Below are 26,083 nucleotides of genomic sequence, written 5' to 3' on the forward strand. Positions count from 1 at the left end.
TACCCTTCCCTGAATGTTACCAGTCTTCCTCCTCTGCAAACACCCCCTTCCCCACACCCCCCTCCAGTCACTGCAGCTTCCTACAGTCCAGACACCTCATGTACCACTGGCCCTTCACACCCCACCTTCCTGAGGTTCGGGGTCTCCCCAACGGGCGATTTCACCCCACCCAACCACCCAGCAGGTGGACCTCACAGTCTTAGGCTTAAAGGATTCAACACCAGGCAGGCCACAGTGAGCGCACAACACGTGTTAGAATAACTTAGGCCCTGCGTTGGGGGACACAGCAGACCCCTGAACCCTGAGGGAGGAGAGGAGGGGGTAGGGAATGTAGACCACTAAAGCCCAGGAGGGGACCAGAAGGCTGGCCTTGAACTTACAGAGATCCCCCTGCCTCAGCCTCCCGAGTACTGGGATGCCAGGTGTGAACCACCACACCCGGCTCTCTGGTGGTCTTGAGAAGCTGAGGGTCCACAAAGGGGCTTCTTGCTTTCCGTCCAACCCCAGGCCGACATCTTCATTCCTTCCCCCATGCTTTTGGGAGGAAAGTCACCTGGTCCCCCTCAAGCCCTGCATTCGATTCCCTGAGAAAGCAGCAGCTGGAGCAACCCCCTCCCAGTACGGGGAGGCCCTCAGCCCCCAAAAGCCTCCAGGCAGCTTGGGAGACAGTGAGCTGATCGGAGGGCTCCCCAGTCCTCGACCTCACTGGCAGGCCCGGAAAGTGCTGAACTCAGGGGCCTCTGGTGAGGAGGACGTGGAGGTTGGCCTCTGCCGGGGTCCAGCACTGCCAGGGCAGGCATCCAGGGTGGCCACTGGGTCTTCCTTCAAAGGCGTCCTCTTTGCCTGTGGAAGAAAAGAGAGAGAGGTGGGTAAACCGTAGGGTTAGGACCTAGGATTTCCTCGTATTCTGGGGCCCCTCAGCCCATCAGGTCTCACATCACTCCCTCCTCCCCACACCCCAAGCTTCAATACCCTGCTCCTGCCTTTCTCTCTGCTGAGCAGGGGCCACAGAACCTGGGTTCAAATCCCATTACTTCCTGGCCACGTGAACTCAGTCCAGTGCCTCAGTGCCTCAGTTTCCGGGGAAAACTCAGAGATGCTAGTACTCACCTCCTAGCATTGTTAAAAGGTTTAAAGAAGTAAAATAGATTGAACCAGGTGTGGTGGTATTTCACACCTATAATCCCAGCACTCAGGAGGCTGAGGCAAGATGATGCCCACAAGTTCGAGGTCAACCTGGCTCCAAAGAGAGTTCAAGGCCAGCCTGGACTACATTTCAAGACCCTGTCTCCAAAAACAAAACACACACACACACACACACACACACACACACACACACACACAGCAAGGAAGAAGGAGGAGGATGGCTGGGGATTTGGCTCAGTGGTTTCACCGCCTGCCTCGAAAGCGCAAGGTCCCAAGTTCGATCCCCAGTACCAAAAAAAAAAAAAAAAAACAAAAGTGTCTCAAATAAACTTGGACACTGCTTTAAAAAGGGGGGAGGGGCACAGAGATTTAGCTTAGTGGTTCCACTTCCTGCCTTGAAAGCCCAAGGACTTGAGTTCCATCCCCAGTACTGAAAAAAAAAAAAGGAGAAGGAGGAAAAAGAAAAAAAGGAAATAGTCCACCCCACCTCTTAGGATGTTACAAAGTTGCCTCCCAGGGGAGGGCAATGTAACAGTAAAAAACCTGTCAGCTTCTTTTTAATCATTTTAGCTGATCACACAACTTTCCAAATCCTAGAACCCTAAAACTGAAAGCAGAAACGCATTTGCACACCCACATTTATAGCGGCGTTCTCTGTTCACAAAACCTAAAAGTTGGAAGTAACACACACACATGTCCATCAGTACAAGAACAGAGTAATGACATGGTCCATCCACTATGGAATATTACACAGCCTTAGAAAGAAAGAGAATTATGGGTTTGGTTTTGTTTGCGGTTTTTTTTTGGGGGGGGGGTGGTACCAGGGATCAAACTCAGCTCCTTGCACTTGGGAGGAAGGCGGCAGAACCACTGAGCTAAATCCCTGGCCCCTGTTTCATTTTTGAGACAGGGTTTTGCTATGTAGTCCAGGCTGGGCTCCAACTCAGTGATCCTCCTGCCTCAGCCTCCCAGTGTGCTGGGATTATAGGCATGCGCCACTATGTGGGCTCAATGAGTCTTTACCCCACCCCATCATAGTCTGAAACTTGAGGCCATACTCTCCGTCTGCTCTAACACTACCTGGCGTCTGGGCTCTTGTCCTTCCCTGCCTGCCCCTTCCCTAGGATTCCCTCTTCTGCTTTGGGCTCAGGGAACCCCAAGAAATCCTGCGTTTCCTATCCACTGGATCTACCCTGATCTGCTTCCATCCGCTTCTGTGACTTCCGCTTTTACCAGGAGCCAGGAACAAGCCACCCACCCTGGGTGCGCCTGGAGCAGTGGGGTCCCCTCCACATTCAGGCACCTGCTCCGCCCTCCGAAGCCTGTCCGTCCCCAGGGAGCCACCAGGGGCACTCGTGAGTGGCCACGGCTCCCTTGGGTAAAGTCGAAGTTCTATGGCATGCACGTGTCCTGTCCCACTGACATCTAAGGTCACCGCTGCAGCCACCTGCACCTCGCAGATGAACCCCCTCTGTAGAGAGAAGCTGGCTAACCACACTTCCTTAGTCCATGAGGTTCATGGGTCAGACACCTCTAATTTTGTTTATATATATATATATGAATGAAAAGGGCAAATACTAAGGCTGTCACACACTACATCCGTGCAGAAGCATCTGACAGACCCAGGCTCCTATCCCACACTTACACTGTGCCCAGGGAAGGGGACACCTCTCTAATGGGAGTTTGGAGCTGGGCATGGCGGTGACGCCTGAAATCCCAGCACTTGGGAGGCTGAGGCAGGAAGATCCCCATGAGTTCAAGGCCAGCCTGGGTTACATAGTGAGACCCTATCTCAAAAAAAAACAAAGAAAGAAAGAAAGGGGTTGTCACTCTTATTCCTAAGTGGAAACTCAAGTGGGACATTAAGCTGCAGTCCTTGAAACTGAACACAAAACAAGCCCTCCTTATACCAGGAGGGCTAGAGCCCATCAGAGTATCAAAGGCTCCCATGAAGGGCACCTGAGAGGCACCAGGTCACTGTGAATCCTGTCACCATTCTGAGGGCTGCAGGCTGAGTTCACATGACAACAACAGCATGCTGCCCCTCCCCAAGTGACAGCCCTGTCCCTTCATTCCCCTAGGATTTCTAGAGCCAACCCTGATCCCCAGCCCGGGCCAAGACCCATTTCCGTGACTCTGGGCTTTTTGCTGAAGCCGGAGTCAGCAGGGGACCCAGCCTGGTGCAACCCCCTGCCTCACCAGGACCCGGCAGGACACGGCAACGGAGAAAAGCAGCCACTCACCTTGGAGATGGCAAACAGGGAGTTGTCGAAGGACATGTCTGAAACAGATAGAGTTCGGTCAGGACGGTGGCTCCGCTTCCCCCTGCCCCACAGTGAGGGCGTGGGACCTGTCTCCCGGCATCCTCTCTGCCCATTTGTAGGCCTGGTATGAGGCTGAGCTGGTGGTGACCCATCCCTCCAGGCCTTCTCCCTCTTTCCGCAGGAAAAACAGGTGCCTGTCAACTCCTGCTTTCCTGAAGGAGCCCACATGGATTTCCCAACTTGCTTGATCACCCCCTCTTCACCCAGCCATGCCCACCCCTTTTTATTTTTAGACAGTCTTGAAATGTAGTTTAGGCCTCAAATTCCTGCCAATCTTCCTGTCTCAGCCTCCTAAGTGCTAGGATTACAGGTTTTGCCACCACACCCGGTACTGCTCAGCTCCTCTTCCAAGGGTCTTCTTTTTTTTGGTACTGGAGATCGAACTCGTGTCCTTACGCTTGTGCAGCAGACAGTGAAACCACTGAGCTAAATGCCTGGCCCAAGGGTCTTCCTTTTTAATACAACTACCCCGGGGGACTGTATGCCTCGCCATCTCCGCTTGTGGACTGAGACCACAGCCATCTTGGTCATCAAAGGGCCCTCCCAGATCTCAGCACATAGCAAGCACTCAATAAATGTGCTGGACCTAGGTGTGGTGGCACACACCTGTCAATTCAGCACTCTGGAAGGCTGAGGCAGGAGGATTGCAAATTCAAGCATAGTGTGGCCAATTTAGCAGCTTAGCAAGACCCTGTCTCAAAATAAAAACATAAATGGCTGGGGATGTAGAAGGCCTTGTATTCAATCCCCAGGATCACCAAAGATGAATGAGTGAATGAAGGAATGAATGAATGAAAGAATCAGTTTCTGTACTGTGGAGCTTTTCATATCGAACTGCACAGCCTGGCTGTCGAGCCCCATGTGGAGGTCAGCAGAATCCCACCTTCTGGAAAGCAGGTGGGCTCCATTCATACTGGGGACATCCAGTAAGCCAGACACTCCTGACCCAGCTCACGCCAGAACTGGCCATGCAGCAGTGGAGGCAGGTGAGTATTAAATACACAATCACCTGGTGATCATTTAATTGGGTTTCTAGCCAGGCGTGGTGATGCACACCTTTAATCCCAGCACTCAGGAGGCTGAGGCAGAGGGTCTCCATGAGTTGGAGGCCAGCCTGGAATACATGGCGAGACTCTGGGACACAGGGAAAATGGGATCCCAGGGAAGCAGGAAGTGGGTGGTTTTTTGGATTTGGGGTTTTTTTTGAGACAGGGTCTTACTGTGTAGTTCAGGCTGGCCTTGAACTTCCAGCAAGCAATCCTCCTGCCTCAGCCTCTAAATGCTAGGATTACAGGTATGCACCACCACACTTGGCTGGGAAGAAGGTTTTTTTTTTTTGGTACCGGGAATTGAACTTGGGTCCTTGAGCTTTTAAGGCAGGCAGCAGAACCACTGAGCTAAATCCCCGGCCCTCAAGGGTGTTTTTTTGTTTTGTTTTGTTTTGGTTTTGGTACCAGGGATCAAACTCAGATCCTTTCGTTTCAAGGCAGGTGGCAGAACCACTGAGCTAAATTCCCAGCCCTAAGGGTGTTTTTTTGACCCTCTGTGTAACAATCATCCAGAACACATCCAAATAGTGAATAATAAAGGCCAAAGCTCCTTAATCTTTTTTTTTTGTTTTTCCTACTGGGATTGAATCCAGGGCCTTGACACTGAGGTACATTTCCATCCCTTTTTTTTTTTTTTTTTTTTTTTTTTCCCCGGTACCAGGGATAGAACTCAGGACCTTGTGCTTTCGAGGCAGGGAGTGGAACCACTGAGCTAAATCCCCAACCCATCCCTTCTTTATTTTTGAGACAGGATCTTGCCGACTCTCTGAGTAGTTGCCCAGGCTGGGCTTGAACTTTCCATCCTCCTGCCCCAGCCTCCTCCCAGAGTGCTGAGATCACAGAAGCACATCACCACGCCTGACTTCAGTGGCATTTTCCCAGAATGCCCTCCCCGGTGGGGTCAGGAGCAAGGAGTCACAAACCTGTGTTGGCGTAGTTAACCTGTGCCCAGCACGATTCCCGTTCTCTGCGGAGAGGGCAGAAGCAAGGTTGCCCATGAGACAGAATCCGAGGGCTGGACCCCAAATCAGGCCCAACGCTGGACCACCCTAGATCCTCCCCGCAAGGGTCCTGACTAGTAGAGCAGCCACACTATGAGACAGGAACCAGGGCCACCCTGGTGCAGGGCCGGGGAAACCCACAGAAATCCACCCAGACATCCCGAGTTACTACGATGACAGCGTAGCAGCTCGCGCAAGGGGAAGTGGGAAGGAAGAGCGAGACAGGGCGACCCTCCCTGCACAGTGCCCAGCGCGCAGTGGGTGCTTAGTGGTACTTGCTCCTGTTCGCCGGTCCTCCACCAGAGGGCGCTCACCCGCCAGGAAGTGCCCTTCTGTCCCCAAGCCACCCCTCGGAGTGTCCCAGGGAAGGGCTCACCGTTTCTTCTGTAAATTTTTGACTTTAACTGGAACAGGAAACAAAGACGCATCTGTTAGATTTTGGTTCTGCGTGCATGGAACAAGCTTCTGCACCCATGAAATTAAAAGCCCTCTTTATACATCTCCCCCTCAACATAAGAGCTACTGTAAACAAATGATTTTGTTTCTTTTTCCTTTCTCTCTCATCTCATTAGGTCCCACCAGGCTGCCTCAGCCTCCTGCCTCAGCCTCCTGAGTAGCTGGGATTACAGACATGCATTACTGCTCCTGGCCCTGATGTTTTTATTTACTTACTTATTTGTTTGTTTGATTGATTGATTGGGACAGGGTCTCACTATGTAGTCTAGACTGGCCCTGAACTCACAGCAATCCTCCTGCCTCAGCCTCCAGAGAGCTAAGATTACAGGCATGTTACGCCACACCTGGCTTCATTTTTTTTCTAGTTACTTGATAAAAACTTTAAGCAAAAATAAGCATAGAAACTTTTTTTTTTAAATATGCATTTCGTTGGGGTGGAGGAAATGAGGAGCTATTGTTTAATGTGGATCGAGTTTCAACGGAGAATGAAAAAAATTCTAGGTAGATGGTGTGATGGTTTCATAATAACATGAATGTACTTCATGACACTGAATGCATGCTGTGTATATTTTATCACAGTTACAAATGGATCCAGCTGCCCTCAGTGTCTATCTATAAGGGATTCCTTTAAGGATTCCTCCCAGAGACTGAAATCCAGGCATGCTCAGATCCTTTACATAAAAAATGGCTGAGGACTGGGGATTTAGCTCAGTGGCACAGTGACTGCCTTGCAAGCGCAAAGTCCGGAGTTAGATCCCTGGTACCAAAAACAAACAAACAAAGAAACAAAAAAATGTTGAGGCAGGAGGATCACAGTTTAACCCCAGCCTGGCCAATTTGGTTAAGACCCTGTCTCATAATAAAAAATAGAAAATTGGACCCGAGTTCAAGCCCCGGTACCAAAAAAAAGAAAAAAAAGAAAAAAAACTAAAAAATAGAAAATGGCTGGGGATATAGTTTGGTGCAGAGGTCCTGGGTTCAATGCTCAGTACCACCCAAAAAAAGAGCTGCTATATTGTGAATAATGATGAGGAAAAAGCTTTATACATGTTTAGTATGGACACACAAAAAAATTTTTTTGAGACAAGATCTCGCTATGTAGTCCAGGCTGGCCTTGAACTCAAGGGGATCCTCCTGCCTCAGCTTCCTGAGTGCTGGGATGACAGGCGTGCGCCACCATGCCCAGCTGTGGATTTGGGCATCTGCAAGGTGTCCTAGAACAAATGCCCACGGATACGAAGGAATGGGTGCATATTAGGTGCCCAGCACCACCACCTCACTCTGGACCAGCTTCTTCCTCCTAAATCCTGGAGTAACTCCACTGGGCCACCGCCTCTGTGCTAAAGACTGTGTGGGAGCTCCCAGTGTTCGCTCTGCTGTTACCTTTCCTGGCCACCACAGCAAAGACCACCAGCACAGCAAGGAGGAGGAACGCTCCGGCCAGGCTGAGGGAGAGCGCCAGGATCCAAGTGGGCACTAGGGGAAACCCAAAAAGCGAATGTCACCTGGGAGGAGCCAGCACTGTCCACAGACCCCCAACCCTGGGCTCCAGTGTAGCTGACCCTAGGCACCTAGCAACCTTGCATCTGGCGAATTAGCATATTCCCTCCCCTCGCCAATGTGATTGGTTCAGGCACAGGCATGTAACCCAAGCAAAGCCAATGGAAAGTGACTCTGGAACTTTGGCTGGGCAATGGGAAAAGAGGTTTATTCCCCTGTGTAGTAGTACTACGGTGCTGGTAGGAAATGTACCCAGAGCTGATGATGGGCATAATTCTCCATGGAGGACTCAACTTTCTCCTCCCAGAACACAGAGGGCATCTTTTGGGGGGCCTGGGGAGCAGACCTCTGATCCTAGTCGAGTGGGGGCCACTCAGCCAGGAGGGAAGGAAAGTGCCTGGTGTTCTGACAAAGCCAGGCCTTGTTCATTCATTCAGTGTGGCAGGGCTGGGTCGCCTCCCTGCTCAGAGACCGCAAGGCCAAGGTGGAGAAGGGAGCCTTTGACAGGAGCTGGAGGCTGAGAAGGACATAGAGGCGCAGTGTCACTGCGGCCAGTGGGCTGGGCCTGGCCACAAGGTACACTTGGCTATGGGTGACATGGAAGCTGGCTAGAGGCTCCCCTGACCGTTTTTTGAGAAACAAAGTCTTGCTATGTAGCCCAGGCTGACCTTCAATTCATGTTCCTGAACTCCTGGGCTCAAGTGATTCTCCTGCCTCAGCCTCCCAAGAAGCTGGGACTACAGGTGTGTTCTGCTGTGCTCAGCTTCATTCAGATTTTTGCTTCAATATCACCTCCTCAGAGAGGATCATCCCTGATCCAGATGTGGTCACGCACGCCTGTGATCCCAGCACTCTGGGAGGCTGAGGCAGGAGGATCACAAGTTTGAGCACAGCCTGGTAATTAACCAAGATTCTGACTCAAAATAAAAATAGAGAGATGGGGATGTAACTCAGTGTGAAAGCCTTGGGTTCAACCCCAAGTACTGAAAAGAGAAAGAGAGTGAGGGGACTTCCCTGTCCGTCTTACTTTTCACTTAAAATGACACACTCCACCATGCTGAGTTTCGTCCTCTGGCCTCTGACAGACTGAATATTTGCTGGGTCCCCTGTTTATCATCTGTCCCCACCCCTGGGACGGCAGCTGCAGGCAGGCAGGGATGCTGTCTGTCTCACTCACTTCTGAACCCACGGTGCCAGGATAGGGCCTGGCGCATAGTAGGTGCCCAGAATTGTACGCAGCCAAGAGGGGATGGTGCAGTCTAGTGGGGTGATTTGATTCTTGGACTCTGAGGCCAATGGCTCTGCTGTTTATTACCTGGGGGACTGGAAGCCCTTGTGGGTTTTGTGCCTCAGTTTCTCTCTCTCCCTCTCTCTCTCTCTCTCTCTGTCTCTCTCTCTCTTTTCATTAGTGGGTATTGAACCCAGGCCCTTTTCACTGAGCTCCATCCCCACCCCCTTTGTATTTTTTGAGACAGAGGCTCATAAATTACTAAGTTGCCAAGGCTGGGCTGGAATTTGTGATCCTCCTGCCTCAGCCTTCCAGAGCACTGAGATTACAAGCCTGCATCACCACAGCCAGCTCTGAGCTTCCTTATCTCCTGGGGTGGTTGTGAGGATCTACAAAAGAAAGGTGGGTGAATGGACCTGGTCTTCCTGGAAAGCTGTCCCTGAGGAGGGAGGCAGCCCTGGGGACTCACCTGGGAAGGAGACCTGCACTGGCTGGCTGAGGTCCGACAGCTGCTGTTGGCTGTGCTCGCCCATCACGCTGTACTGGCAGCGGAACTGCCCACCGGGAACCTCGCTGCCCATGCTGGCACTCACATTGAACGTGACCCCAGCCTGGTCCTCGGGGGCCTGCAGCAGTTGCACCACGTGTCCCCCTCGGTACAGCGTGAAGTTCGCCCCCAGGAAAGCCATGGGCGCCATGCACGAGATGTGGATGGGGTCCTCCTGGCTGCTTGGATAGGGGGGTACCAGGAAGATGGATGGTGCTGGGATGGCCAACGAGCCTGTGGTGCAGAGGAAGAGGAGCTGAGCTGAGCACCACGGGACATGGCTGGAATTCCAGCACTCTGGGAGGCTGAAGCAGGAGGACTGCGAGTTCCAGCCGGCCTAGGCAACTTAGTGAGAACAAAATAAAAAATATAAAATGACTGGGGATGTACCTCAGGGCAAGGTCCTAGGTTAATCCTCAGTGCCAGACAGAAAAAAAAAGTACAGCAGGCCTGGAGATTTAGCTCAGTGTTCAGCTGCCTGCTTTGCAAGTGCAAGGTCCTGAGTTGGATCCCCGGTACCAAAAACAAAAGAAAACAAAATAAAGTAGTAGCAAGGTGGTGCAGTCAGACTGCAGGAGTGAGGTGTGTGGGCAAGGAGAGGACCCTCTCTGTGCCTTCTTTAGGGAGAAGAAGGGTGCTAGAGAGCAAACCTAGGTCTCAGCTGGGTATGGATGGTGCTTGGTTGTTTTTTGTTTTTTGTTTTTGGTACTGGGGATCGAATTCGGGACCTTGCACTTGCAAAGCAGGCAGCAGCACCACTGAGCTAAATCCCCGGCCCCAGTGCTTGGTTGTAATACCAGCATTCTTGGCAGCTGAGGCAGGAGGATCACAAGTTAGAACAGAGTCTGGGTAACTTAGCAAGTTAGCCAAACCCTGTCTCAAAAATAAAAAAGGGTTGGGTTTGGGGATGCAGCTCAGTGTGCTCTGGGTTCAATCTCTAGTACCACCAAAAAAAAAGAAGAAGAAGAAGGAGGAGGAGGAGGAAGAGGAGGAGGAAGGGAAAAGAAATCCAGGAGAAATGAGACAGAGCCGGGGAGGCAGGCAGGCAGCTGGGCCCCTTGTCCCCAGCCTGTGCCAGGGAGAGCTGAGCTGCTTCCTGCAGGAGTGTGTCCCTGGGACCAGTGTGTGGCAGGCAAGGTGGACCCTGGCCAGCCTCTGCACCACAAGTCCCCAGTGCAGGAGCCTGCAGAGCCTTGGGGCTGAGTCACAGGGTGAGGGCAGCGGGGGACCCAGCGGGGTGACAGTTCTGAAGGTTTGACTTGGGGACCATGAAGTGCCTGAGCAGAAGAGCCTGGGCCATTTCCAAGGCTCTTGTGCCCATCTGTCCCTGCTCTATGACCTCCGTTACCTGGGAAGGGACCGCTGCCACCTTGGGCTTCTGCCCCCAGAGCAGCAGCGTGGGCAGGGGCTGGGGAGTGGCTGAGGTGCTGGGCATTTGTCACACTCACCAGCTGCAAGGAGCAGGACAGCCCAGGGCATCTCTCCTCTGCGTCCTCAGGCCAGGGATCTGGCCAGGGCCAGAAGGGTCCAGGGCTCCTGGCCAACTCCTCCTGTAAGGCCAGAGAGGGGAAAAGAGAAGCAGGCTCGTTGGAACCAAGTGTTTCTTCAGGGGCAGGAAATTGCACTCACACCAGGCACCCAGAGGGACTCTATCCTCTCCCCACCCCTTCCCTAAATGCACCACTGCGGTTTGCAGTTTGGAGGGAAGATGAATGAGATGGGGAGGGCTTGTTTTCTCCTTCCCTCCACCCAAGAAAATTCCTGGTGCTGGAGATGGGCAGTGACACCAGGCTAGGAAACCCATGGCCAAGTGCCTGGCTGTCATCCCAACACTGGGGAGGCTGAGGCAGAAGGCTCATCGAGAGTTTGAGTTTCAAGCTAGCCTGGGCTAAACGGTGAGTTTAAGGCCAGCCTGAACTACATAGTGAGACTCTGTCTCAAAAAAAAGAAAGAAAAAGAAAAACCCATGCCAGATTAGCAAATGATGGTTCAACCAGTGCCAAAACCAAAACAAATCTAGGGCAGAGCACGGTGACCAGGGCTTGGCCTCTGTGACCTCAGAAGAGATCTGACTTTGAATGGGGCTAAGAGTAGTGGACATGAGAGCCAAAGAAATCAGGTGTCAGACCCAATAACTAAAGCAGCATGGTGGCCCATGCCTGTGATCCCAGAACTCTAGGAGGCTGAGGCAGGAGGATCCAAAATTTGAACAAAGCCTGGGCAACTTAGCAACTTAGCAAAACCCTATCTCAAAAAAATGTTTGTTTCTTTGGTCTGAGAAACAGAAAGTGTAAATAAAACCCAAAATGTATAATAGATACTGGGAAATGGGAAGAAAATGTTAAAATGAGAAGGGGAACAAGGAAGGGGGAGGGGGAAAGAAAAGAAGGGACTACAAAAAAAAAGAGAACGGAGGGATAAAATGGAAACAAAGCTTTTATAACGGGGAGGGGAAGAGGGGTTGAAGGAAGGGGAGGGGAATGGGAAAAAAAGAAGAAGCAAGATCTATCATATACAGATGCAAATTCCCTATGATGAATTATATCATTATGTATACCTAAAATGTACCAATAAATGTTTTGCTTCAAGAAAAATGCTTAGGAGGTTGTGAGTACCCACAATGGGCAGCTACAGGGAAGAAAGGGAATACCAGGTCTACATTTGAAGAAATCATATAGGTTGCAGGGTAAATTGCAAGTAAACAGCCCAGAAACTTCCACACTTCTATCTTATGGGTAGGTTTGCTTTCACCTGGGTAAATGTTTCTGTTCAAGCCAAGCAGTTCCCTCTGGGGCTTTGCACTGAGAAGGCTGTAGTCTGTGCCCACCAAGCAACAGAAGCACCACTCAAGTGGACTGTTCCCTCTGGACAAAGCTTGTTCCAACCTCAGGGCCTTTGGACATGCTCTTCCGCCTGCCTGAGACACAGTTCCATCAACCCAGTTAAATCCCACTTCTCCTTTAGGTCACAGCTTAAATATCACCTCTGGGAAACCTTTCCAAACTCCTCTGAACTCCTCCCCTGGCTAAATTCTCCCAGAATCTTAAAGGTTTTAGTTATTGCAATTAGCATGTGTATACATATTTTTTTGGTATTGGGGATCAAACTCAGAACCTAGGGCTTTTGAGGCAGGCAGCAGAACCACTGAGCTAAATCCCCAGCCCCGCATGTATATATTTTTAAAGAAATTTGCTTATTTTGTCTAATTTGTTGAATTAATTAATACAGTGTTGTTTATATTCCCTTAATAGTCTTTCAATGTCTATAGGATCTGAACTGACGTCCATTACTTCATTCCTCACAGTGGTAAATTGTGTTTTTTCTTTCTTCGTGATTAGTCTTGCTAGGGGTTAGTGAATTTTATCAATATTATTATTATTATTTGTGTGTGTGTTTGTGTGTGTGTGTGTGTGTGGTACTGGGGATTGAACCCAGGGCCTTTACTCTAACCTACATCCCTAGTGGTTTTCTTATTTTTTATTTTGAGACAGGGTCTCACTATGTAGCCAAGGCTGGCTTCGAACTCATGGTGATCCTCCTGCCTCAGCCTCCCAAGTGCTGGGATTACAGGTATTTCCCACCACACTTGGCTAACCTTTATTTTATGTTCATTTAGTTATCTGATGTGTAATTGGTTTTTCCATTTCCTAGCTTCCTGTCTTTTGGGGGGGCTTTTGTTTTGTTTTTTTGAGACAGGGTCTCTCTTTATAGTTCAGGGCACCATGCCCAGCTTGTTTTTGTTTTTTTTTTTTTGGTACCAGGGATTGAATATTTGTTTTGTTTTTGTTTTTTGAGACAGGGTCTCACTATGTAGTTCAGGCTGGCCTTGAACTCACTATGTAGCCTATCCTAGCTTCTTCAGATGGAAGGTTAGGTCACTTATCTTAAACTATTCCAGCTAGTATAAGCATTCAAAGCTCTCTATATGCCCTATAAGCAATGCTTTAACTGAATCACATTTTTTGATATTGTGCTCCTGTGTCATTGTTAGACATAGGCATATTTTTTTTTAAATTTTTCTATGACTCAGAGACTGTTTAGGAATATGTGGCTTCTTAAATATCTGGACTTCTGTTGTTGTTGTTTTTTTCTGGGCACTGGGGATTGAACCCAGGGCCTTCACATTGAGCTATAGCCCAGGCCCATTTTTTATTTGAGAGACAGGGTCTCACTAAGTCACCAAGTTGCCCAGGTTGGGCTCAAATTTGTGATCTTCCTGACTCAGCATCAGAGTGCTGGGATTATGAGTGTGAGCCACTGTTTTAGGTTTGGGTTTTTTTTTTTTTTTTTAGGTTTAGGCTTTTTGATAGCTTTATTGTTAGTGATTTTTAATTCCTATGTCAAAGAATATACTCATTATTTCAGTCTTTTGAAACTATCTTTCTTTTTTTTTTTTTGAGGAAAGCTCTCGCTATGCAGTTCAGGCTGGCCTTGAACTCATTATGTAGCCCAGACTGGCCTCCAACTCGCTACAATTCTCCTGCCTCAGCCTCCAGAGTGCTGGGATTACAGGCGTGCACCACCACACCCAGCTAGAATATTCTTAAATTTACTGAATTCATCTTTCATTTCTTTTAAAAAGCTCTCTTCAAAAACAAAACTCCCTCTTCTTCCAGGAGTGCAGGGCTGGGTTCTGTGACGTCACCTGCAGTGTTCCCAGTCCCTACCAAGTATGCACCACACACACAAGTATTTCTCCACTGTCTGACCTGAGAGCCCACAACCATCCACTCAGTTCATTTTTGTCTAGGCAGGGTGTACAGGAGATGCAGTTAAGCGAGGTTCTTGTTTTGAGCAGGGTGTGGTGGTGCAGGCCCATACCCCCAGAACTCTTGGAGGCTGAGGCAGGAGGACTGCAAGTTCAAACCCAGTCTGGGCAATTTAGTGAGACTCTGCCTTAAAATAAAAAATAAAAAAGGAACTGGGGATGTAGTTTGGTGTGAAGACCTTGGGGTCAATCCCCCTAAAAACAAAACAAAACAACAACAAAAACCCCCCCAAAGGAAGAGAGAGACAGACAAAGAGAGACAGACAGAGAGGATTTTCTGATTTATTTATTCCACCAACTGTCTACCAAGTGCACCGAGAGCCCACATTGTGCTGGGGACACAGATGCTGCCGCCTGTTCAGTGCATCACACAAGAGCATGGCCAGGCGAGTGGTAAAGCATTATGGTCGCATTATCACCGTGGGGGCTCTTAGTGCCAAGGGTTCAAGGAGGGCATCTAGGAGGAGGTGACACCAGGAGCCGGAGAAGGAGAGGCGGAGGCACTGCAGGCATAGGGAAGAACATGCAGGATGGGCCCTGGGTCTGGGGAAAGGCTTCATCCTGTGAGCATTTTTTTTTTGGTGGTGGTACTGGGGATTAAACCTAGGGCCTTTGCACTGAGCCACAGCCACAGTGCTTTTTATTTTTATTTTAATTAATTAATTTATTTATTTATTGGTGGAGGCTGGGGATTTAGCTCAGTGGTTTCGCCCCTTGCTAAGCAAGCGCAAGGACACGAGTTCGATCCCCGGTACCCCCCCCCAAATTTATTTATTGGTACTGGGGATCGAACTCGGGTCCTTGTGCTTGCACAGCAGGCGGTGAAACCACTGAGCTAAATCCCCAGCCCATTTTTATTTTATTATTAATTTTTTTTGGTACCGCGGATCGAACTTGGGTCCTTGCGCTTGCGAGGCAGGTGGCGGAACCACTGAGCTAAATCCTTGGCCCTTTATTTTTATTTTTGAGACATAGTCTCACTTAGTTGTCCGGGTTGGGCTCAAGTTTGTGATCCACTGTGGGCTACACAGTGAGTTCAAGGCCAGCCTGAACTATATAGCTATGGCAAGACCTTGTCTTAAAAGAAAAAAAAAAAAAAAGGAAAAGAGAAAACTAGAAAAAACAATCTAAAATTCATTCAGAAACACAAAAGTCCCAGAACAGCCAAAGCAATCCTAAACAAAAATAAAAAAGAAGGCACCACAATACCTGATTTCCAATTATACTACAAACCCAGAGTAACAAAAATGGCATGGTATGAGCAAAGGAATAAGATGTATAGACCCATGGCACAGAGTAGCGGATGCAGAAAGAAACTCACACTACTGTAGCCATCTGATTCTGAACAATGTAGCCAAATATGGATGTTGGAGAAAAGAGCCACTTCACCAATGGTGCTGGGAAGACGCGAACCCATCTGTAGAGGAACCAAACTGGTGCCTCTCTCTCATCTGATAACAAATGGAATTCAGAATAGATCAAAGACCTGAAGCTTTGAAATGGCTGGAAGAAAACATACAGGAAACACTTGAAGCCACTGGCATAGGCAAAGACTTCCTGAATAGGAAGGACTTGAATAGCACAGGAAATAATAGTAAGACACAACAACTGAGACCACATCAAATTAAAGTTTCTGTGCAGCAAAGGAAATAACCAACAGAGTGAAGAAACAGTTGCCTGAATGGGAGAAAACCTCTGCCACCTACTCTTCTGACAGAGGGTTACCATCTGGAATATGTAAAGAACCCAAAGAACTTAACACCAGCCTGGGGTGGTAGCACATGGCTGAAATCCCACTCTGAGAGGCTGAGGCAGGCAGATTGAAAGTTTGAGCCTAGATGAGCCAATTTAGTGATTTAGATCTTGTCTCAAAAGAAATAAGTAATAATAATAATAATGGCTGAGTGTGGTGGCTCATACCTGTTATGTCAGCACTTGCAAGGCTGAGGCAGGAGGATCTCTTTGAGTTCAAGGTCAGCAAGAGCTACACAGTGAGTTCAAAGCCAGCCTAAATTACATAGTGAGATCCTGTCTCAAAAAATCCTAAAAACAAATTTTAAAAGATGATGATGATGATGATGATGATGATGATGATGATGATGATGATGATGATAAAAGTCTGCCCATGAAGGCCCTAGGTTTAATCCTCAGTACTGCAAAAAAACTAAACAAACAGAAAACAAACCATTTAATACCAAAAAACCAAATAGCTCAATCTCTAAATGGGCCAATGAATTGTACAGACACTACTCAAAAGAGGGAAGTACAAATAGCCTCTAAGTATATAAAAAAAAAACTGTTCCACATCTTTAGCCATTGGAGAAATGCAAAGCAAAGCTGGATTAAGACTCCATCTCACCCCAGTCTGAATGGTTGTCATCAAGTACGGAAAACAACAAATGCTGGTGAGGATGTGGGGGAAAAGGAATTCTTATATGTGATTGGTGGAAATATAAATTAATACAGTCACCATAAAAATCAGAATGAGGGGCTGGGGATTTAGCTCAGTGACACTGCACCTGCCTTGCAGGCACAAGATCCTGAGTTCAATTCCCAGTACCCCCTCAAAAAAATGATCTAAAAAATCAGAACAAAGCTTCCTCAAAAAACTAAAAATAGAACGACCCTATGACCCACTTCTTGGTACATACCTGAAGGAAATTTTTTTTTTTGGTACCAGGGATCGAACTGAGGACCTTGCACTTGTGAGGCAGGAGCAGTGCCATTGAGCTAAATCCCCAGGCCAGTAATTTTTTTTTTTTTTTGAGACAGGGCCTCATTGTGTAGCCTAGGCTGACCTCATACTTGCAGAAATCCTCCTGCCTCAGCCTCCCAAGTGCTGGTATTAGAGGTGTGTGGCACCATGCCCAGCATACCTGAAGAAATTAAAGTCAGCATACTAGAGGGGATGCATGTGTGCCCATGTTTACTGCAGGAAAATTCACAGTAGCCAAGATATGGAGTCAGCCTAGGTGTCCGTCCATGGATGATGGGATTAAAAAAAATGTGGTCGTTATATCTTGGGCCGGGGATTTAGCTCAGTGGTTCTGGTGCCTGCCTCGCAAGCGCAGGTTCCCAAGTTTGATCCCTGGTACCAAAAAAAAAAAAATGTGGTCTACAATGCAGTATTGTTCAACGATAAAGAAGAATAGTTATTTCATTTGTACAAAAATAGATGGAACCGGAGACCATTATGTTAAGAGAAATAAGCCAGATTTAGGAAAGGTAAGTATCACATGTTTTCCCTAATATGTGGTATATAACAAAGGTAAGAGGAAAGGGAGACTCATCAAAGTCAGGGAACAAGGGGGAGCTTGTGGGAGTGTAATGGGAGAACAGGTATGAGCAAATTCAGTTATATGTAAGTGCGAAAATACCACACTGAAACCTACTATTTTATAAAATTAAAAGGCACTAGTGGGCTGGGGATTTAGCTCAGTGGTTCTGCTGCCTGCCTTGCAAGTGCAAGGACCCAAGTTCGATTCCTGGTACCAAAAAAAAAAGGCACTGGCAAGTATAAAATAATAGGGAGACCCTGTCTTTTTAAAGGACCACCAAGTGGCGTTTATTTATTTATTTATTTTTTGTACCAGTGATCGAACTCAGGACCTTGCCCTTTCGAGGCAGGCACGGCGCCACTGAGCTAAATCCCAGCCTGAGACCCTGTCCTTTTAAAAAGGCATTAATAAAAATCTACTTTAAGCCCGTCATCCCAGGACTTGGGAGGCTGAGGCAGGAGGATAATTGTGAGTTCAAGGCCAGCCTGGGCTATATAGTGAGATCCTGTCTCAAAAACAAAACAAAAACCAAAGCAAAACATGGCTGGGGATGTAGCTCAGTGATGTTATGCCTGCCTGGCAAGCATAAGGTCCTGAGTTTGATCCCTGGTAATGAAAAAAAAAAGAAGAAGAAAAACAAAAGCAAAACAAACAAAAAACCCCAAAGTATATATAGTTTAAAAAATTGTGGTATATGTATGCAATGGAATACTGCTCAACCAATTAAATACTGATACTGCAGAGGGCTGAAATTGGGAAACATGCTAATTGAAAGAGTCCACATAAATGGTCACAGATTGTCTGATTCAATTTCTAGGAAATACTGTATCTACAGTGATTAGATCCATAGGAGCAGAAAGCAAACTGGTGATTACCAGGAGCTAAGGTTATGGACAATTGAGAACCACTTGCTTAGAAGGCACAGGGATTCTTTGGGGACTGGTGAAAATGCTTAGGAGCTACCTCAAAGTGGAGGCCATACAACACTGTCAATCTACTAAAGGCCATGGAATAGGTCTCATTAAAGTAGTTAACCTTAAGTAGTGGGAACTGTACCACATTTTAAAACATCCATTAAAAACAAAAAGAAATAACCTATTCTCTGCTACTACTACAAAAGAGCCAAGCAGTGTATGTAAGTGAAAGAAAAACGGGGCAAAAAGGAACATTCAGTCTATGTATAAACTTTAACGTTACAAAGTGGTGTTACTTCCCCAAGTTCTGCAGATGCAGGGAAGAACTGACAGCCACCGGCTGCGATTGAAGAGTAATTGTCACCAGCTGCCAACCTTTCGGTCTATCTTTGAAGCCTAGAGTTTTCCATCTAAATATTTTTTCTTATGTATAGACGGGACCAGAATCCATTTAACTAATTACTTCTTTGTTTATCTGTCTGCTTCCCAGAGGGAGACGGCCTCCTGATCCTTGGAGCCAGACTGAGGCAGACGCTAAGTGACAGGCTGCTCAACAACAGGCAATAAGCCAAGTACCAAGTAAGAGATTATCATTTACTGGCCTATGATATATGAAATACTGTGATACGCAATAATCATTCAAGCATTATCCCAGTCCTCACAACAGCACGTTGGACTAGGAGTACTGTTTTTGAGACAGGATCTCCCTATGTAGTCCAGGCCTTGAGCTCACAACAACCCTTCTGCCTCAGCCTCCCTAGAGGTAGGATGGGTTACAGGCAGTGCCACCTTACCTGGCAATGGACTAGGAGTATTAGTTCCATTTTGTGGATGAGGAAACTGAAACTCAGCAGGGGGATGGTTCCACATTCCTTTAATTCTTTTTCTTTCTTCTTCTTTTTTTTTTTTTTTGGTACTGGAGATCGAACTCGGGACCTTGCACTTGCAAGGCAGGCGGTGGAACCACTGAGCTAAATCCCCGTTCTTTTTATTTTGTTTTTTGAGGCAGGGTCTCCCTTTGTAGTTAAGGCTGGCCCTGAACTCACTATGTAGCCCAGACTGGCCTCAAATTCATGGCGATCCTCCTGCCTCAGCCTCCTGAGTACTGGGAATACAGGCGTGTGCCACCACAGCCGGCTCTCCTCTCAACTCTACACCAGGGTAGCCAAGTACTTACTATAGGACAAATCTCATCTCACCCAATTCTCACAAACTCCCTATATAGGGTGGGTGTTCCACTGCTTCCAACTTACAGACGTCAAAACTACTAAGAGTGATGTTCTAAGGCGCAAAAAGAATGACAGGACGGGCTTCGAGTTCTAGAAGGGGAGTCCCAACCAACAACCACAGGGAAAACCTGAGCCTCAGTATTAGGTGTCTCCACCCCGCCCAGCTGAGCCTTTTTATACTCGAGCCCTAGGGTCTTGTGCAGGGCCACGCCCAGCCTCACTGCTGGCCGGCTCCACCCAAAATGTTCCCCAAAGTGCTGTTGCGCGCCGTGTACTCTGGGAAAACCGCATGGAAGCCCCTTAGAAGGACCCAGACACTTCCACCGTAGTTGTCTTAACTTTTGCCTGAACAAGATGCGCCTTTATGGCACTTTTTTTTTTTTTTTTGGTACCGGGGATCGAACTCGGGACCTTGAGCTTGCGAGCCAGGCGCCGGAAACACTGAGCTAAATCCCCAGCCTATGGCACTTATTTTTGATATTTACTAGCACCACCAAAGACTGAGGTTAGAGCTGGAGGCACTTCAGGAAAAAGTACGCAGAGCGCTTTAGGCGCTGTAGGCACCAACTCGGGCAGCTTGCCTCTCAGGGATTCCTTCACTCTTCGCTCCACCGCTTTCAGACAACGTACTGCAGCGCCAGCCAATGAGCTTCGTAAAATAGCTGAGGGGGGCAGGACTAGTCCTTAAAGGAGCCGCAGCTTGTTAGCAGACCATAGAGTGACCCGGACGATGGCGGCCCGCATGGCCCTAGCCCTGGCCCTATGGGTACTGTTGCCGCCAGCAGAGGTAGGAGGGGGAGGGCCCCCTCCGATCCAGGACGGCGAGTTCACGTTTCTGTTGCCCGCGGGGAGGAAGCAATGTTTCTACCAGTCCGCGCCTGCCAACGCAAGCCTCGAGGCCGAGTACCAGGTAGAGGGTCCTGGGCCGCTGAGCTAGCGAGGGCCAAGGGGGAGGGAGCGAGGCGTGCAGTAAAGCGGCGACGTGGGAGGAGCCATTGCGTGAGCGTGGGGGCGGGGCTAGGGGCCAGATGGACAGGGCAGGACTAGTGGGCGCGGAAGGGCTGGGCATAGTAAAGGCGGGGCTGGAGTGGCACAGCATGAGGGGGCGGGGTCATTGGAAGTAAAAGGAGCCAGAGAGCGGAACTCTCTTGTTGGGTGTGGGCAGAATCGTAGGTTAAAAGGGGGTCGTGGCCCGCAGGAGTTCTCAGAGGTTGGGTTAAAGGAAAAGCACCGCCCTGGAGTCCCTTTTGGGGCGGTGTCAAGTAAAGGAGAGTGACCAGGTAAACGCCCGTCCAAGGACTTCGAAGGAGGCGTGGCCAATGAAAGATCCAGCCCTATCCATGAGGGCCAAGGCAGGGCGAGGGTCCCGGCCAGTGGGGCACAGCTGGGAGCGCGACCCAGTGATATGTCTAGGTATCAGTGCTCAGAATGGCCCTCCACAGGCTATGTGGGTCTGTGCCATTTGGTTCAGCCTGGGACTCCTCGGGCAGGCACCCTGGCTCAGCTGTGTCTCTCCACCCATTCTTTTCTTTTTCTTTTTCTTTTGTACCGGGGATCGAACTCGGGTCCTTGAACTTACGAGGCAGCCGTACCACCGAGCTAAATCCCCGGCCCTCTGCACCCATTCTTACCTGTCCCCAGGTGATAGGAGGTGCCGGGCTGGACGTGGATTTCACACTGGAGAGCCCTCAGGGTGTGCTGTTGGTCAGTGAGGCCCGCAAGGCGGATGGGGTGCACACGTGAGTTCAGTCTAGCAGCCTGCCCCGGTTCGGTTACAGCCCTGCCCCTCCCTGGTGGCCTCGGGTTACTGCCCAAGCTACCCCAGAGATGTGCTGGTCGCCAGGGTCAAGTCTGTATGTCTGGGTCTCTGAACAGGGTGGAGCCTACAGAGGCCGGCGACTACAGGCTGTGCTTTGACAACTCCTTCAGCACCATCTCCGAGAAGCTGGTGTTCTTCGAGCTCATCTTTGACAGCCTCCAAGATGATGAGGAGGTGGAGGGCTGGGCAGAGGCTGTGGAACCTGAGGAGATGCTGGATGTCAAAATGGAGGACATCAAGGTGCGCTGGGCTGGGCTGGGCCACTCTCCTGGATCAAAGCACTGGCAACAGGGTACTGAGACTCTTCCTCTTTGACTGGGATCTCCACCTTGGCCCTATCCAGCCCTTCCATATAGCGGTGTCCTCAACTTTATATAGTGCCTCAGTTAAGTTCATTTCTAGGTCTAAACCCTGTTGTTGGTTTTTTGGTACCAGGAATCGAACTCGGGTCCTTGCGCGGCTAAACCACTGAGCTAAATCCCCAGCCCAACCCTGTTGTTTTTGAGACAGGGTCTCACTATGTTGCTAAGTTGCCCAGGCTGGGCTTGAACTTGGAATCCAACTGCCTCAGCCTCCCAGCGTGCTGGGATGACAGCTGTGCTCACCACACCCTGCCAACTCTTATCTGCCTTATATCATAACTCATGGATCACCAACCTCCATTACTACTCCTGCAGTTGGTCCTGTGCTCCAAGTGTTTTCCTTTTACAGGTGGAGAAACTGAGGCACAGGATTGCAAAGTAACTCACCCAAGGCCACACAGCTAGCAACTGGCAGAGCTGGTATTGCAACCTATGTAGTGTGGTCTCAGCAGCTATTCTATTATCCAGTAGTAAATCTGTTCTGATCATTTAGCCTTTCTGTTGGGGGTCCTGGGGACTGAACCCAGAGCCTCGCATGTGCCCGGCACCTCCTCTACCACTGAGCTACCCTGCAGCCCTAGCATTTCATTTTTACAGTTGTGCTGAGGCTCACAGAAGAGCAAACTGAGGCCCAGAGAGGTTCATTAACTTGCTCGAGGTCACACTGCCAGTGGGCAGCAGTGAGGATTGAGTTTCTGTGTTCTCAGCTCTCCCCGCCCCTCCTTCCACCTGCAGGAATCCATTGAGACCATGAGGACCCGGCTGGAGCGCAGCATCCAGGTGCTCACACTGCTGCGAGCCCTGGAGGCACGTGACCGCAACCTGCAGGAGGGCAACCTGGAGCGGGTCAACTTTTGGTCCGCTGTCAACGTGGCCGTGCTGCTGCTGGTGGCCGTGCTGCAGGTCTGCACACTCAAGCGCTTCTTCCAGGACAAGCACCCCATGCCCACGTAGCCCTGCCTGGAAGGATGAACTGAAAAGGGAGGGCGGCAGGCCTTCAGGACTGGGGGGGGGGGTAGACCCTCCCTAACTTCCTTTCCTTGGGGAGGGAAGGCTGCTGTACCCTCTCTGGGCTGAGCAGAGAGCGCCCCTGGTTTGCAGGCCTGGGCCTACCACGAGGGGTGGAAATTGTGCATGGTGCTGCTGCAGTGCTGGAGTGCAGCCCTTGTTTCCTGGCACCCCATGTACATGTGCCTAAGCTGTTCTTTTTCCACTTCCGGGGACTGAACCCAGGGTCTTTGCACTGAGCTACATCCTTAGCCATTTTCTGTTTCTTGAAACAGGGTCTTGCTAAGTTGCCCAGACTGGGTTTGAACTTGTGATCCTCCTGCCTCACCCCCCAGAGTGCTGGGATGACAAGTGCATGCCACCACACCTGGCCGCAGAGCGGGCCAGGAAGTGACTCATTCCCTCCCTTCCCCACCTGGGCTCTCGATGCCAGGTGTAGCAGGAGGGGCGCCTGCTGCTTGACGCGCCCTGTCCCTGTTTCTCTCCTGCGCCGAGGTGACAGCTGCAGCGTTCTTGCCAGGAGGGGAACTTTATTTGATGGGAAGGGGTCCTGGCCTCTTGCGGGGCTGGCTGGGCAGGAGGTCTGGTGACAACTGCAGGAGGTACCTGCAGGACTGCCCATCCTCCCTTCCTACAGGGGCCCCAACAGGGCCAAGGGGTGGCCTGGCCACAGCCTTCAGGCAGAGCCTCAACGAACAAAAGGCCAGTTGGTCCTGGGTCCTGGGGTCAATAAATTATGGTCAGAAACCCCCAGAGCCTGGTGATTGGGGCTTAGGGACACCAGCCAGGACAGACCTGTCCCCATGACGGGGACAGCCAGGAGGGTGGGAGGGAGGGGTCTTCACGAAGTTCAGAAGAAAGGTCGGGCAGGAGCCGATGGAGGTGGTCGCCTGGCACAAGAGAAAAATCAGAAAGCAAAGTTTCAACTGTGTCCCTGGCTGGGCCACAAGGCCTAGGACCTCCAACAGGGCAGGAGAGAGAAGGGACATGGACCTGGCCGCAGCATGGTCTGGGGGAGCGGGTGGGATCCTGCTCCAGATCAGTGCTGTCGCTTGGAGCTGTGTGCGTGGTGGGGGGTGGTGTCCCTGGAAGCCAGGACCATCCCCAAGCAGAGCCCCTGTGAGTGGGGTGAGGGGCCCCAGTGGGAGCTTCAGTGTGGACATGGACACAGGGCCGTACAGCAGCCACAGAAGGTTCTTCCCTTTATTTAGTTTATTAATAGGGTACAGAGCGCAGGCACTTACAGTGGTCAAACCGAGCTGGGAGTGAGCGAGAGGTCTGCTCAGAGAGGGGCACCCAGGCCCCCCCAAAACCCTCAACTCTTAACGGGGGGGCCCAGGAGGTGGGCAGAGGAGGGAGTGAGGCTGGCCTGGCGGAGACTCCAGGCTCGGCAAAGGCACCTCTGGTGGCCGAGGCAGGCCAGACTCTGGCTGTGTGGTTAATGTGGCCGAGGAAGGAATATGTACAATGTGGGCCGGGTGGAGGACCCCATGAGAGCCTCAATAAGGCCTGGGGACACAGATGCCCTGGCTCCCCACCTTCCAGATGGCCCGTTCTATGTGAGTTGCCCCAGCCGGAGAAACCCCAAGCTGGCCTGGACCCCTGCTTCAAGATGGCACCCAGAGTGCAGCTGGCACCCCGAGACCCCACCCTCAAAGTGCAATGCCCCAGCACCCCTGCCCGGGCCTTTGGCCCTTCGCACAGTGTGGTGTCCAGTGGGGCTGGGGAGGGGCAGGGCTGCCCCGGGAGCCCAGTCCCTGCACGAGGGCTGGGGCGACAAGGGGGACCCAGGCTTCTGGAGCTCCTGCACCCGGGTGAACGAGGGCCCTGAGAGCCTGCCCCTCCCCGAGAGCGAGCAGCCTAGTCGAGCAGCGAGGGCTCGGTGGGCCGGATAATGGTGGGCCGGCTGGGCGCGGCAGGGGGTCTTCTGCTGCAAAGAGAATAAAAGGCGAGGGAAGCGCAGTGAGGCCAGAAGGAAAGGCTGCGTGAGGCCCCCACCTCAGGGTGCTCCTGGGTGTGGCTGGGCACCCGGAGGGAGGCTGCTGAGCCATGCGACTGCCTGTGTCCCTGAAACCGTGCCCTGTGCGACCCAGCAAGTCCCTGTCCCTCTCTGGGCCTCAGGCGGGCAGGGAGTCCTCGCGTCCATGGCAAGCAGACAGAACGTGCTGGTGAGGGGCTCCAGCGCCAGGGTCCCAAGCGGTACACAGCCCAGGGGACAACCTGGGGCCTTCTGGAGTCACTTTCCCCAGCGGCTAAAGGGGTGAGCATGCCTCCTTGCTGCCTGCTCCGTGGGAGCATGCTGGGAGGGGAGGGCGGGCTGGAGAAGCCAACCCAGGGTGCAGGAGTTGGGTGTGACCTTACCTGGGGACTCCTGGGGGGATGCCAGGAGGTACCCGCACTGGCCGAGATGGGATCTGCGGCGGGGCTGAGAAGGGGTCATTGTTGGCAAACACTTGGGGTCCAGGCCGGGACGGGATGGGGGGCGCCGAGAAGGAGGCTGCAGCCCCCACGGGCATGGGAATCAGGGGGGGCCCAGGAGTGGGGCCCCGCACTGCTGGTGGCCGGCCAGGCGGGTGCACACTGGACAGAGGTCGACGCTGTGGGGTGGGGCTGTGGAGGCAGGAGGGGGGGCTGTAAGCGCGGTTCCCCAGCTCCAACCCGAGCCCTCCCCCTTCCGGTTTCCCTGGCTGACACTCCCCTAACAAGCGCACCGGGGCCTCCTGCTGGGCCAGGGCTCCAGACCCTTCCAGAACCCAGCTCACCCCTGCCTAACGGACTCCAGGGCATCCTGGGGCTGCAGCAGGACCACCACCCCAAGATTCCCCAGCCAACCCTCTGGCCCAGCTGCCACCTGCCTGTCACTGTTAGGAGTCCAGCCTGGGACTCCCTGTCACCATGCCAGTAGGGACAGCTCAATAGGTGTGGCTGGTCAGGGGCCACTGCCTCCCCACCTGCCCTTCTGTGCCCAGGAAGATGAGCCATGTAGCTGGCACTGCCTTTGACTGGCACCCAGAGCCCATCTGTCCCCTGGGCTCCCTGGGAGCAGCACCTTCACCAGGGCCCCTGGGGGAGCCTCCCACACCTGTGGCTGGCAGTGGTCTGTAGCCAGGTGTCGTCGACAGGCGGGGGCACGGGCGTGGACACAGTGCTGGTGCTGATGTCACCGATGATGGTGAGCGCCTCCTTGAGCGCGTGATACATGCGCAGCATGTCATCCCGCCGCTGTGCCTGGTCAGCCGACTCCTCCATGAGGCTGCTCTGGTCAGCCGACGAGTACAGGTAGGCCAGCAGCTCATGGTGGATGAAGGCCTTGGTCTGGGGACATGGGCGGCAGGTCAGCCAGCACCTCAGGGCCTGCTGCCCCCGACCATGGTGAGGCTGGCTCGGGGAACTCTGTCTCCGCCAGATGGAGTGCAGGTCTTGAGCACACTCAGTCACCTCCTGGGTCCCCCTG

The 26,083-nt window shown here is 51.2% G+C and overlaps 3 protein-coding genes across 20 annotated transcripts in view; 1 reads left to right on the forward strand and 2 right to left on the reverse strand.

The window, feature by feature from the left end:
- Positions 1-235: 235 nt before the first annotated feature.
- CUNH19orf38 (chromosome unknown C19orf38 homolog) lies at positions 236-21,247 on the reverse strand. Of its 4 annotated transcripts, XM_021245115.2 has the most exons (9): positions 21,072-21,219; positions 12,003-12,168; positions 10,700-10,801; positions 9,174-9,485; positions 7,360-7,452; positions 5,897-5,924; positions 5,443-5,486; positions 3,390-3,427; positions 236-843 (listed from the first exon to the last, which is right to left on the reverse strand). In XM_021245115.2, the coding sequence occupies exons 3-9, from the start codon at positions 10,728-10,730 to the stop codon at positions 703-705; spliced, it is 687 nt and encodes a 228-aa protein (XP_021100774.1). In that variant the 5' UTR covers positions 10,731-10,801; positions 12,003-12,168; positions 21,072-21,219; the 3' UTR covers positions 236-702. The 4 variants fall into 4 exon arrangements, with proteins under 4 accessions (XP_021100774.1, XP_012921461.1, XP_004865596.1 ...); XM_013066007.3 differs by lacking the exon at positions 12,003-12,168 and having other exon boundaries at positions 21,072-21,247; XM_004865539.3 differs by lacking the exons at positions 12,003-12,168; positions 21,072-21,219 and adding an exon at positions 19,006-19,715.
- Tmed1 (transmembrane p24 trafficking protein 1) lies at positions 20,113-23,376 on the forward strand. 2 transcript variants are annotated; one of them, XM_087201636.1, is made up of 5 exons: positions 20,113-20,350; positions 21,082-21,179; positions 21,316-21,499; positions 22,357-22,524; positions 22,905-23,376. In XM_087201636.1, the coding sequence occupies exons 1-5, from the start codon at positions 20,171-20,173 to the stop codon at positions 22,941-22,943; spliced, it is 669 nt and encodes a 222-aa protein (XP_087057762.1). In that variant the 5' UTR covers positions 20,113-20,170; the 3' UTR covers positions 22,944-23,376. The 2 variants fall into 2 exon arrangements, with proteins under 2 accessions (XP_087057762.1, XP_004865598.1); XM_004865541.4 differs by lacking the exon at positions 22,905-23,376 and having other exon boundaries at positions 20,117-20,350; positions 22,357-22,772.
- The window catches only part of Dnm2 (dynamin 2), a 69,974-nt gene continuing 67,030 nt past the window's right edge, over positions 23,140-26,083 (reverse strand). For 7 of the 14 annotated variants that reach the window (XM_004865537.4, XM_004865533.4, XM_087201612.1 and 4 more), the window contains 3 exons: positions 25,712-25,944; positions 24,991-25,239; positions 23,819-24,559 (listed from right to left, as the gene is read on the reverse strand). In XM_004865537.4, coding sequence (XP_004865594.1) covers positions 24,490-24,559; positions 24,991-25,239; positions 25,712-25,944 — 552 coding nt within the window. In that variant the 3' untranslated portion in view covers positions 23,819-24,489. Of the gene's footprint in view, positions 23,520-23,818; positions 24,560-24,990; positions 25,240-25,711; positions 25,945-26,083 lie in introns of those variants that run through there. The other 7 variants (XM_004865535.4, XM_004865534.4, XM_087201613.1 and 4 more) reach the window with 5 other exon arrangements.

This window comes from Heterocephalus glaber, unplaced genomic scaffold, assembly GCF_053883595.1.
Source record: "Heterocephalus glaber isolate CG9 unplaced genomic scaffold, H.glaber_assembly_v1.0 deba00001760, whole genome shotgun sequence".
Classification (NCBI taxonomy): domain Eukaryota; kingdom Metazoa; phylum Chordata; class Mammalia; order Rodentia; family Bathyergidae; genus Heterocephalus; species Heterocephalus glaber.